The sequence below is a fragment of the Elaeis guineensis genome, chromosome 2 (genome assembly GCF_000442705.2).
Source record: "Elaeis guineensis isolate ETL-2024a chromosome 2, EG11, whole genome shotgun sequence".
In the NCBI taxonomy this organism is placed as follows: domain Eukaryota; kingdom Viridiplantae; phylum Streptophyta; class Magnoliopsida; order Arecales; family Arecaceae; genus Elaeis; species Elaeis guineensis.
The window spans coordinates 44599034-44611774 of NC_025994.2; the positions used below are offsets into that span (position 1 = coordinate 44599034).

At 40.7% G+C, this 12741-nt stretch overlaps 1 protein-coding gene across 1 annotated transcript; it reads right to left on the reverse strand.

The window, feature by feature from the left end:
* Positions 1 to 3973: 3973 nt before the first annotated feature.
* LOC105034743 (strigolactones hydrolase CXE15) lies at positions 3974 to 5222 on the reverse strand. The gene has a single exon (XM_010910008.4). It carries the CDS (start codon positions 5099 to 5101, stop codon positions 4109 to 4111), a length of 993 nt encoding a protein of 330 aa, XP_010908310.1. The 5' UTR covers positions 5102 to 5222; the 3' UTR covers positions 3974 to 4108.
* Positions 5223 to 12741: the final 7519 nt, after the last annotated feature.

Sequence of the window (12741 nt, forward strand, 5' to 3'; positions counted from 1 at the left end):
CTTGCAAGGAAGCTATGTGATTATATAGGTTTATTGGCAAGCTAGGAGTGGCACCCTTCGATGATAGTCCTACTGTATTGTACAGCATCGGAGCCATAGCTTATGCCAAAGAGCTAAAGTCCCATTAGCTTATAAGGCATTCTGCATCGCTACCATCTTATTCAGAAAAATCTGTTAAGGTTACGTCAATCTTTAGAAGATCGACAGAAAGGAGAACGTGACCCACCTATTTCACTAAAGCCTCGATATCTAGGAGTTCTAAGATGATAAATCGAAGATGGGTATGTGATACTATACTGATTGACTTTAGTCCAAGTGGGAGTTGTTGGAAATTGTGTTCTAAAGCCAATCGTTTGACGATTGTATAAATTATAAATGTATATGAATTGATAAATAATAAAAATTATTTGATATTTTTTATCATAAGGTTACATCTTCTAACGAACTTCTATATTGTGATGAAGTCCTTAGGACTACTTTGATCGATAAAGAAGGATTTATCGCATAATCTTTAAATTGATTCGTGACCAAACGATATGCTATTACTAGGATGATAGCGATATCAAATGTAGGTTGTTGTATGCCATATGCATTGATTGTCCTCGTAACCAATAGTATGGAGATACTGGTATGGCATGCAGATGAGATGTAAGAGTACATCATCACTGAACGTGACCAACTACGAAGCACTCTGCTATCAAGGATAGCTCGCGAAGGGTATGGGTATAAGTGTCCCTCCAACCTGAGATCACCACGGTGACTTGCGAGCAACTCATTGTACTTTGATGCCAGACTAACTGAGTTTTTAATTCAGTGATGGAAGATTTTTGGGTACAGTCAAACACTTGTCAAGTCGGTACGTGAGTCAATATGGATTGATCCCTCCGAATTAGTAGAAGATATGCATCAGTGTATTTCAATTTAGCAAAACCTGGGCCCGGATAATCTATGTTATAGATTTGAAAATGATTAAAATATAATGTGGATGACTTATCTAAGATTGATAATTAAATTTTAGGTCATCCTCGAGCATTAGGATCAAAGGGATGAATTATACGGTAACCATACGCCAATAGGATCTTGAATGTTGCTTTACCATCATTCGACCAATCCGGACGTTGGGTCATCATTGCTAGATGATTACATCGATTGGTTCAGAAAGTTATTTTTATGCTACCAGTTTAGGTTCGAACCTATGGGGTCACACTCAAAAGAAGTTTCTGATTGATCATGTGGCTGATCAACAATTGAGAATCGTTCAAGGGCTTAATCATCAATTCGATTGATGATTAACCTTATGCAAAAGTTGTAATAAATTAATTTATCAAGTATTAGTGAATTAATGAAAGATTAATTAGTAATTAAATTATTGATTAGCTTAATTTAATTGAAAAAAGAGGATTAAATAAAATCTAATTGAATTGGATTCAATTAGGTTTGATCCGATTAGATTATGAGACGATCTAATCGCTAAGGGAGAATTATCCCTGATTTGATCAGAACTTTAATTTAATCAATTCTTAATTTGATTAAGATTTGATTTAAATATTTATGAGCCTAATTAGATTAGATTTCATATATTTTATTTAAGTTAAACCAGATATAATTTGGTTTGGATTCAAATAAGCAAACTTAGAGTCCTTATTGGAATAGGACTCTTCTCCCTCTGCCAATCCAGATTGCACACCATATATCTCCACACATAAAATCATTTTGTGTAAGATTTTTTCACACCAAAAAGTTCTTTCCTTTATCTATCTCACGTCTAAATCTGATTTAGTTTTGATAAAAAGAAGGTTCTAAAATTAAATTTTAAAATATTCCTTATCAGGAGAATCTGTTCTCATCCAAATCAACCTCTCCATACCAATAAATTTTTTTCTCCTTATATGTATAACATTTTGAGAAGATTTTTTATGAAAGATCAGTTGGAGAATACTGTAGAAAAATATGAGAAGGGGTGTCCTATATTTTTTTGGCATATTTTTGGATATAGAATTATGAAGGGAGACAGAATCCTGTAAGAGTCCAGGATCATTAGGACTCTTTACCCCACCTCCTTACATACCTATAAAAGAGGCTTTTGTGGTTTCTTTTATGTGTGTAAGATACCAAAAGAGAACTCTTCATGTGATAGAAGTTTGGACATGATTCATGATGTGAAAAATAGAGAGGAGGGTCCTCTCTCTTTGGGTGTGCGCAAAAATCTAAATTTCATATTTTTGATCCTTTGGATTTGGAAAGAGGGAATAAATTAGAAGAAAATTATTTTCTTCTCTATTTTTTTTTCATCTCTTCATCTCCTCTAGAAGTCCATCTTCAATCTCTGAAAAGATTTTAAAGATTTAAAAAAAAAATCCAGATCAGTCAAGAAGAAGATTTTCGCGCGAGCTAGCACTCCCAAGAAGACCGATCAGATCGAAGCTTCGAGTGGATTTTTCGTAGAGACCAGATGCGTGTGCAGCTATGAGCAACCAGTAAAGATCCTCTCCACCATATCTCTCAGCAGTGGAGATCATCGATCCATGATCAGGTATGGAGTTCTGAACTCAGATTAGAAGTAGATGTGATCTACTGCTTATATGTATGCATGCTGATTTTATCTTCGGATTATTTTAGATTTTATATACAACATAACATGTCATAAATCCTAGAGTAGGTTGATTTGATGATTAGATCATATGCATGTTAGATTAATTTTGATTAATCTAGTTATCTTTCGCTGTATTTTTTTTGAAAAAGTTTCAAAATACATACATGAAATCGCCTGCACATCCCAACAGATTCAATGATTGAAAAAGGATTGACATCCCCAACGACTGCAAAAGTCAATTTTGTGGCCGGAGCCCTGCCATTGCCATCCATCAGAATCGGAGGACCAGCCAGTGGAGCCTTGGTTTGCCTTCTCCCGGTCAATCTCAGTTCAAGCTTTTTTTACAAACTTTGGATTCATCACTTTGTCACTAGGAATCTGCTGGGAGTCTCGACAAAAATCTGGAGTAGAAAAGAGCTTATGACTGTCTTTTGATGCATCTATAAGTCTGATTTAAAAGGAGGGTAGAAGAGAAGATAGAGAACTGCCATTTAAAGAATTAAACCCTTGAAAAAACTGCCAGTCGAGTGGTCCCATCAATCATGATCGTTCGTGACACTTCTTCGTCAGACTGATGTCATCAAACTCAAATGCTGGAGGAGCATGGAAACATGAGCACGCACATCCCCAAATTCGAAGAATCACTTGAAATACTCCTTTCACCTAATTTTCAGATTCAGGAATAGGGAGGTACTGTTACGGTAGTATCCTGAATGCCTCGGATTTGGCATGTTGTCCTTAATACCTCAGATCAGTGGGTTGTCCATACAATCACGGACCCAAGCGCATAATTGAGGTACGTATAGTAGAGCTATTTACCTTCGGTCTGTTGCACAGGCTATTTACCTCGGCCAGCCTTCCATAGCCTCAGCCAATCAGCTCTCGAGCACATGCTACAGCTATCCACCCTGAGTGGATGGGCACAAACATAACCAACTCTCTTGATTTTGTGGGAGTGATTGATGACCGAAATATTTCATCCGCTATGGCATGTTGAACGGCTCTGCAATCTCAGAATTGTACGATCTCATAGCTGTTCAACCAACTATCCAACAACATTCTTTATAAATCACTAAAGCTCCGAGGACCAAAGTAAGTGAAGCAATTCCTCTCAGAGAACCCATTGCTACTTTCTTTGTTCTTTGAATCTGTTTTGAGCATCGAAAGATCCTCACACGAGCGAAATCTCCTGTCCAGACTTTTTTTGCATGTGACTCCAGCACCCCCTGCGTAAAGATCAGACATCCACTTTCCGATCCAGCAGTAACGAGCAGTAATAATACTCAAGTTTGTATTTTATACCTGCAAGTTTAGAATTTGTGGAAGCTTTTTGTTGAAAAAATTTTACTGTTGGGATATAAATACAACGAGAACTGTGGGTTTGCTTGGAAAGCCATTCAAGAACTCATGTATATATAAATATATATATAGAGAGAGAGAGAGAGAGACACGCACACACTTATCTCAAACAAGCACACAAGCCGAAACCGGTTCATAGAGCACACTTGGACCGATTCAATTCGAACCGTTGCGTTTCTCATTCACGAAACGCTTGATTACCCGCATTAACTCGTTGGCCGGCTCGGACCACGGGTCGATGGTGAAGAACCCGTGCTGCTGCCCCTGGAACTCCGCCAGCTCCACCGGCTTTCCCCACTCCTTGAGCCTCTTCGCGTACTCGGCGGCCCGGTCCCTCAGAAGATCCCGCTCCCCGACCACCACCAGCATCGGTTCGAACTCGACCGGCTCGAGGTTCGGGCTCTCCGGCCCGAACGGGTTCACCAACGGGTGGTCCGCCGTCGCGCCACGCGGCAGCGAAAGCCTCCAGTACCGGTCGTTCAGCTCAAGGTTCAAGAACGCGTCCTTGGGGCACTCCGCCTCCGATTTCGTCCGCCGGGTCCCGCCGAAGAACGGCATCAAGTGAACGAACCCGCGGATCCGGACCGGCTCCAGCTTGGCCCGGCCGGTGGCCGAGCCGAACCGGACGGCCAGGTGGTGGGCGATGTTCCCCCCAGCAGAGTCGCCGGAGATGAACACTCGACCGATGTCGGCCGCCTCGGCGAGCCAGGGGTCGGGGTCAGGCGATACGGCCTGGCGGTGGAGCCACTCCACAGAGGCGGCGCCGTCGTCGATGGCGGCGGGGAGGCGGTGCTCGGGGGCGAGGCGGTAGTCGGGGGCGACGACGACGGCGCGGAGCTCGGCAGCTAGGCGGAGGCAGTAGTTCTGGCAGTTGGGCCAGGTGCGGGAGCCGATGCAGAAGCCGCCACCATGGAAGTAGTAGAAGACGGGGAATTTGGGGCCGTCGGAGGGGAGGCGGTAGCGAGGCTTGTAGAGGCGGAGCTGGAGGTCGTGGGCGGCGTCGAACTGGGCGTCCTTCCAGTCGACGGAGCCATCGTCTTGGACGGGAACGGGGAAGCTGGGGTTGGGGGAGCGGACAATGGATCCGTCGCTGAAGACGCGGAGGACACCGCGGCACTCATCGACCTCATAGGCGGCGGAGGAGGACATGGCGCTGGAGGTTGGATTGGGGATTTTTGGGGCGACGTATATAGAAAGGGAGGGGGAGGAGGGGAAGGAATAGGCCTGGAAGGTTGAGAGTTGGGGTGTGGGGGGTGCGGGGAGGAGGGTTGGCGTTTGCGTAGGATTTTAGTGCATGATGTCACTTGCTGTTCATTCTTGTAGTTTGTTCTGGGACATTTGCTTTTGGCAATTATGAACCAATGTGATCGTCCGGCCAACAGTAATTGGATGGGGACCAGAGGAAATGGTGCTAGATTTGGATTATTTTTTTAAATATTATTTTTTTAATATTTTATGTCATAAATATTGCCACTTGAAAATTTTTTTTTGGATCTACCATCTCTCGTCTGCCATGCATCAACTCACATTTTCAACATTAAATCAATTGAAATCATGGGTTGAACTTATAATTTTGACTAAATGAGCTGGCACTCTAAAATCATGAGGTGGAGACATTCGAACTCACGATTTCAAAGTGAAATTATGAGTACTACTCATGATTTCATTAAAATCACAAGTTGAATTTTAAATTTTATTAAAATCATAGGTTCAACTTACGATTTTATTTACTATTTCAATTTTTTGAAAACTCCAATCGAGCCTCTCTTCCTCCAAACTGATCTATCTAAAATTTTTTTCCAAATTCATTTATCCTAACCCCAAACCCTCATCCCAACTCCTTTGCATATGTGTGCTCCATATTTTCAGTTGTATTCATTATGGTGTTTGATGATGATATTAAAAACTTGGTCTTGTTTGACACATAAGTTGTGAGTTTGGTATTGATAGGATAAAATGAAGATTTTAACAATGCATCGGCACTCTAGCATGTGCATAATCCAAGTGAAACTAAAAATATTGCTTTCTTAATAATTGTCGGCAATCAACACTCTTGAACCGATCCTCACTGAGTGGTTGTCAGTGCATATGAGTTGGTATTCAACTGTCCACAACTTTCAGCCTCAAAGATGTTATGCAGCTTCTAATTATATTTCTCCTAATTGATCAGATCAGATACTTGACTAGCGATGAATTTAAATGCTGGCAATCAGTAGACAGCTTCTATAGATTAAGTAACACCATTATGTTGTTAGGTTTTTAAGGTTTAGGATTTAGGGTTTTCAGGTTTTAGGGTTTTAAGGTTTAAGGTTCAGGATTTAGGATTTAGGGTTTCATGTATCAAGTTTTAGGTTTTAGGGTTTTAGGATTTAGAATTTCATAAATATTTAGTAACACAACCATCAAAAAGAAAAAAATAAAATTGTAAAAAAAAATAAAATTAAAAATTTGATCGATCACACCAAAAATGTAGTCAACCGATAATGGTGGTCGACCCTCCGCATCGGTCAGGCTCAACCACCCAACTTGGTCTGGGCCAATCGACCACCTCGGTCTGGGCCAATCGACCACCTCAGGTGGGCCGATCGACCGCCTCAATTGTATCATGCCATGGTAGTCAATCACTTCACTGAGGCAATCAACCGTATCAGACTGAGCTGAGCAATTAGAGAATAAGGAAGAAAGGGGAGACCACGGTGCTGAAAAATCATGGTGAAATTGTAGGTTCAACAAGCGATTTCAAAGAAATTATGGGTTGAACTCATGATTTTGGCCTACGTAGATTTGAAATCATGTATTTAATCCATGATTTTAACCAACATGGCACGCGACATAATAGATCCGAAAATAATTTTCAAGTGGTGGTATTTTTAGAATAAAATATTAAAAAAGTAATATTTCAAAACAAAAATCTGCTAAATTTTGTATTGGGCCAGAGAGATATGCTACAGGATGTAATGCTATAATTAGTCCAACTTTTTTGCTCACGCTATCATTGATTAAGGTGGTTTTTTTTTTTTGGTGGAAGATTAAGGTGGTTTTTGCTATGCTGCTCTTGCAGTATCTGTTGGATTCTGATAATGCAACAGAATATAAATTTAAAAAATTTTAACATACATTCAACGATTAAAAATAAAATTTAACATTTAAACTAGTTTATTGGAACACAAAAGTCCTAAGAACCCCTTGATGATTACAATCAAATATCAAAAGCAAACATATCAGGAAAAAATAAGAAGTCATATACCAACGAGAAGACCACGATCTGATAATTTTGAGACCTTCATAAAACTCCAAAGGAGAAACTCTCTAACGGTGATCCACACAGGATTGATCATGGCCCTTCCCAATTCGATATGGTGCTGTAGCCTTCTTCCTAAGTGCACTGCCAATTATTTTTCGTAAGAACTAGTTGCACCATAGCTTGTATGCCTTCATGAACTCTACTAGGATCTCTTTATGAATCCTTTCTCAAAAGATATCACTATACAAAAATTAAATCAGATGTTTAACACTTGAACAATCTAATTTTAGGACAAGCATCTCATGCTTTCCTTTTTCTCTCTTTCTTTCCTTTCCATTTTTCTTTCTCTTTTTCTTTATCTTTTTCTAGACTTTTTTTCATCTTTTCTTCCTCATTTTCACACCAACTCTCATCCAAAATTGGGCATGGAACCAAGGTGTAGCGCCCCCTATTTAACGCCCCCTTTAAATAGGTAACAAAGGGGTGCCACATCATCTCCATGGGATGCCAACTTTTGGCATCCCAACTTCTCCACACGGTAAAAATAAAATATCACATTAAAATAATGTGTGAGGAAGTCAGGAGTAGAAGGACTCTTCCTTATCTGGTCCCATAAAAATTGATGTGTAATAATTAAGAGCAATAGGAGAAGAAAAATATTTGCCGCAAATAAATCCCATGCATTATCACCTAGTCTTCCACAAAGAATAAATTCTTCATATAGAAGTTCTAGGTGTGGAAGAGCCTTCAAGTAGAAGGACTCCTCCACTTCTGTGCCAACACATCTCCAGGAGCCATCACATGGTGCATGGAGTAAAAGAAATGCGTGGAAAAGAGAGGAATTAAGAGTCCAAAGTGAAATGGACTCTTCCATTTCATCGCCCAAAATAATGTGGCATCTACATGAATTATGACATGGAGTGCCTTCTCAGAGAAGGATTCCCCATCTTCCACACCCACAAATCTCAAGGCATCATCAAATGGTGCACAAAAAATTGAAATGTGTGGAAAATGGTAAGAAAATTAAGATAAGTAGATGAGAAGGACTCTTCCTTCTCATCGCCATTTAATTTCAGGCGTGCCAAACATTTTGGCATGTGATTTTTATTGGAGCACGATCCCAGCTCCTCCCACAGACTTTGGGTGCAGTGGAACCAGCAACGAACAAATTTAGAGACTTCTAGACTCGATCGAAGGCCCTTGACGAAATCAGCCTGGTTGCTGTCTTCTTCGTCAGCCTTTCGTTCCAGATGAAGAATGCCTCTAAGATCACCTCTAAAAAATTCAAGATCTGGTACCCAATCAGATCAGGCCTAGACTGAGGTCTTCCAATTTATAGATCTCGAATCGAGGTATTCTAGATAGGAAAGAAGATAGATAGAACCAGACCTTACAGATCTGTCCTACTACAGCCTTTCCTGTAGATCTATTGATGGAGATCTCACCCGCGCCTCAAACGACCTCAGATCAACTCCAGATCTGAGAGAAACTTGTACCAACCTCGTAGCAAGAGATTTCAAGTCCTGGACCTGATGTTTGGGTGGCTGCAAAAGAGGGAGAGGCAATATGGTTGGCGGCACAAAGGGGGAGGGACTAGCGCCTCTCCTGCTTTTCCTGCCTTCTATGGACCTGGCGGCAAGAAACCCTAGGGTTTCTTGCTCCTGGGGCATGGAGAATAGCTGGAGAGAGAGGGAGAAGAGAGAGAGAGAGATTTGGGAGAAAGAGTTTTCGTATTCCTTGGCTTAATCAAACATATACAGTGCATGTATATATAAACACAGGGTCAAGTGACCCAAACCCAAAACTCCCTTGACCAACTCTATGGGAGATTAGATTAACCCAAGCCCATGTACACCCATGACTCGACCTAATCTCACCTATCCTAGGCCCAGACCTGGCCCATAAAGAGTTGGTCCCTTGAGGCCCATATAACCTAGACCTCAAGAACCCGAAAGGCCCACAGCCTTTCAACCTAGGGCCCAACTAGCCCTAGAGCCTCCATGAAGCCCTTATGAATGATGGACCTTGGCCTTAGCCTTGGTCCCCTGGGCCTTGGGCACACCACCTGGATCACAACAGTTTTGATGTGGAGATGGTTTAAACCATATGAAACACTTTCATAAAAATCAAATAAACCAACTAATAAATAGATGGTTCAAACCCAATCACATTAGGTCAAGACAACAAGCAAAGGGTTAGCACAAGCTCATTTGCACTGAACCCAATTGAGAACTTGGGTTAATTCATGTGCTAGCAATTTAATTAACCCATTGAATTTACAATAAATTTAAATAGATTAGATCAAGATCAAATCTCTATTGTGTGTAGCCCATTGGGTTCCAAATCTAGCCAGCAGTGGACCAAGACTCTCAACGTAATCCTAATCCGATTGGATTAGGTTAGCTCAAGAGTTCCAATCAACTAGGACTCTTTCTAATTGATTCTAAAATTAAACTCTTTTAATTTTGATGAGTCCATAAGTCAAGATTGATGTCTAGCAATGTGTCATGACTATCTGAAAGACTTGAAATTTGATAGAAATATCAAAATTATCCTTCCGTGATGAGTTATCGTGCAATTCAATCCTTCGATCACACAACATCCCGAAAAGACCATGCATATAAAATATGTCAAACTCAAATATCTATTCATATGTATCTCGATCTGATGATGATGACTTAGTTGATGAATCAGTAAAAATATTTTCTTTTGTTCATCCCTGCTCTGGCTAGAGACTCTCAGAGTCACCATCCTATGAGATCACATAGGATGTTCTCTCCTCCTTACAAAAAGTGATCGATTCCTTATTGACCATTCACAATCTCCATGCACACTTCACCACACCTAAATATCCCATACACATCTCAAAATGGTGTGTTAGGGAATAAACCAAAGTAAGGGTCCATATACACAAGGTACCATGGTGATCTCAGGTCAAAGGATTACATGCACCACTCCCACTGAAGAACCATCTATTGACATATTGTAAGGCTCCATCAGATATTCTTTTGTGGGCCAGTTCAGCGAACTTATTCTCTAATGAGCATCTACATCTTTGTATTAGTGTCACTACACAAGTGGTTGTGAGATCAACCGTCCTCTCCATCGAGTATACATAGTGAAGCGAAAATTTAGTGCAGGGGCAAAATGGTAATTTTAAAACTTTTTCAAAATTACTATTTTACAGTAGAATTATTAATTAATCTCATTAATTAATACTAATTAACCCTACACTAGGATCTAAATATGATACAACAGCATGCATTTAAATTTGAAATTCAAATTTGAATCAGTAAACATTTTACAGTACTGTGTTCAGAACACATCACCTTTTGCGGGTAGTCGATCACCGCAATCTGATCATCGTCAGAGGGCTCTGATTGTCACGTCATAGCCACCCAACTGTCTGGCCTCTGCAGATCGTCCACATGAAGCTCCCGTCTGATCAGCTCCTCACGAATGCTAGTTCGTGATTTCACCCTTTTGATGGCAGATGTTGATCGAACTCCTTCGATCGATGTGTGCCGACTTCTCGGATGCTCCGGATCATCTGCACAGTTATTTGAGAGGCTGATGGATCTCTCTCTGAAATTTGGTGGACTCACGACACTCGTGGCACACCAATCTCACTTCTCGAACCCTAGGTAGAAACCCTAGGGTACACACCAAAAACCCTGCGCCCAATTTTCTCTTTTTTCTTTCTTTTTCTCTCGGAAGGTTTTGGACCTTCACCTTACGCAGAAGCCTTCCTCACGCCCCAAAGTTTCTCTCCTAATTTTTCTACGCACGTCCCACCTTTCTCCTCTTTTTAAAACAACATCGAACGTGTCTTATCCGCGTGAGAGGATAAAGACAAGAGGTTACACATTTGAATTCAAATCAAATTTGAATTCAAACGAAAATCAACTTATCCCTATCCTTTTGGGCGTGAGAAGAGAAGGGGCGTAGCTCTTTGTGCATGGAAAAGTTTCACGAGAAACCTTTTCTCGTGTAAGTAATGTGGCGCACAAAATGGATAAGGATGAAAGGGCAAGTGATAAGTTATCCATTCAAATTCAAACATGCTTTGAATTTGAATGGCTAACTAATTAATTTATCCATCCATATGGTGCAAAAATGAGGATGTGGGGAAGGGTTTTATGTGAGAAAAATTTCATGAGAAGTTTCTTCTCGTGAATTCAAATGGGTGCAAGAAAATTGGGTGACGCAGGGAATTTAAAACAAGGTGGATTGATTCAAATTAAGCCAACCTAGTTTAAAATAGGTTGAGCATAATTAGACCAAATTAAACCCAACATAATTAGGCTTAATTAGGCTTAATAAAATCTTAATCAAATCAGGAATTAACTAAACCTAACCCCTTATCAAATCAGGGACTAAACCACCTTAGCGATTAGGTCAACATTTAACCTAATCGGGTCAATCCAAACTGAATCCAATTCAATTGGACTTGATCCAAAAATAATTACTCAATCAAATTGAGTTAATTAGTGATTAAATTACTAATTAAACCTCTCATAAATGTTGAGTCCAAATTTGATGGGCAATCAGGCATCAGAGACCATCTATATGAAACCCTGATCAAAGAGTTCAAATTTCAAATTCAAAATTCAAAATTCAAAATTTTGACCCCGGTACCCAAAATGTGTGGAACTCATGATTAGAGAATCCTAATTCTCAATCATAGAGTTCCAGATAGATAAGACTCATAATCAGCCATCAGATCAGAAAGGAACCTCTAATGTGTGTGACCCCGCAGGTTCGAACCTAAACCAGTAGCACAGGAACCAATTTCTGTACTAATCGAAGTGACCATCTAGCAATGGTACCCGACGATCGGATAGGTCGAATAATCGCAATCGCAACATTCAGAACCTACGTGAATATGGTTACCGTATAATTCATCCCTTTTGACCCCTGTGTTTAGGATGACTCAGGGTTAAACTGTCAACCCTGATGATATCATCCGAATCATGCTCAACTCAATTAGTCCTGTGACTCCTCACTAGGACTACCCTGGCCAAGATTTTGCTAAATTGAAACACGACTGTACACAGCTCCTAAACAGGAGTGGTCAATCCCATCTTGACACACGCACCGACAAGTCAAGTACTTGACTACACCCAGCAACCTTCCGTCACTGAATTAGAAATTCAGGTAGTCCAGTGCCTAAGTGCAGTGAGTTGCTTGCAAGTCACCGTGGCGGTCTCAGATCGGAGGGACATTTATACCCATATCCCATCGGAGCAAATCTTGACAGCAGAAATAGCTCCGGAGTTGGTCACGTTCAGTGCAGATGTACCATTACATCTCACCTGTATGCCATACCAGTGTCTCCACACTCTTTGGTTATGAGGACAACCAACCCATATGGCACACAACGACCTATGCTCGATAAATATTATCATCCTTGGTAACAACGTATCATTTGGTCGCGAACATGTTTAAGGACTAAACGACAAATCCTCCTTTGTCGAGTCTAAATAGTCCTAAGGACTTCACCACAACACAGGAGTTCATTAGAAGATGAAACATTTGTGATGAA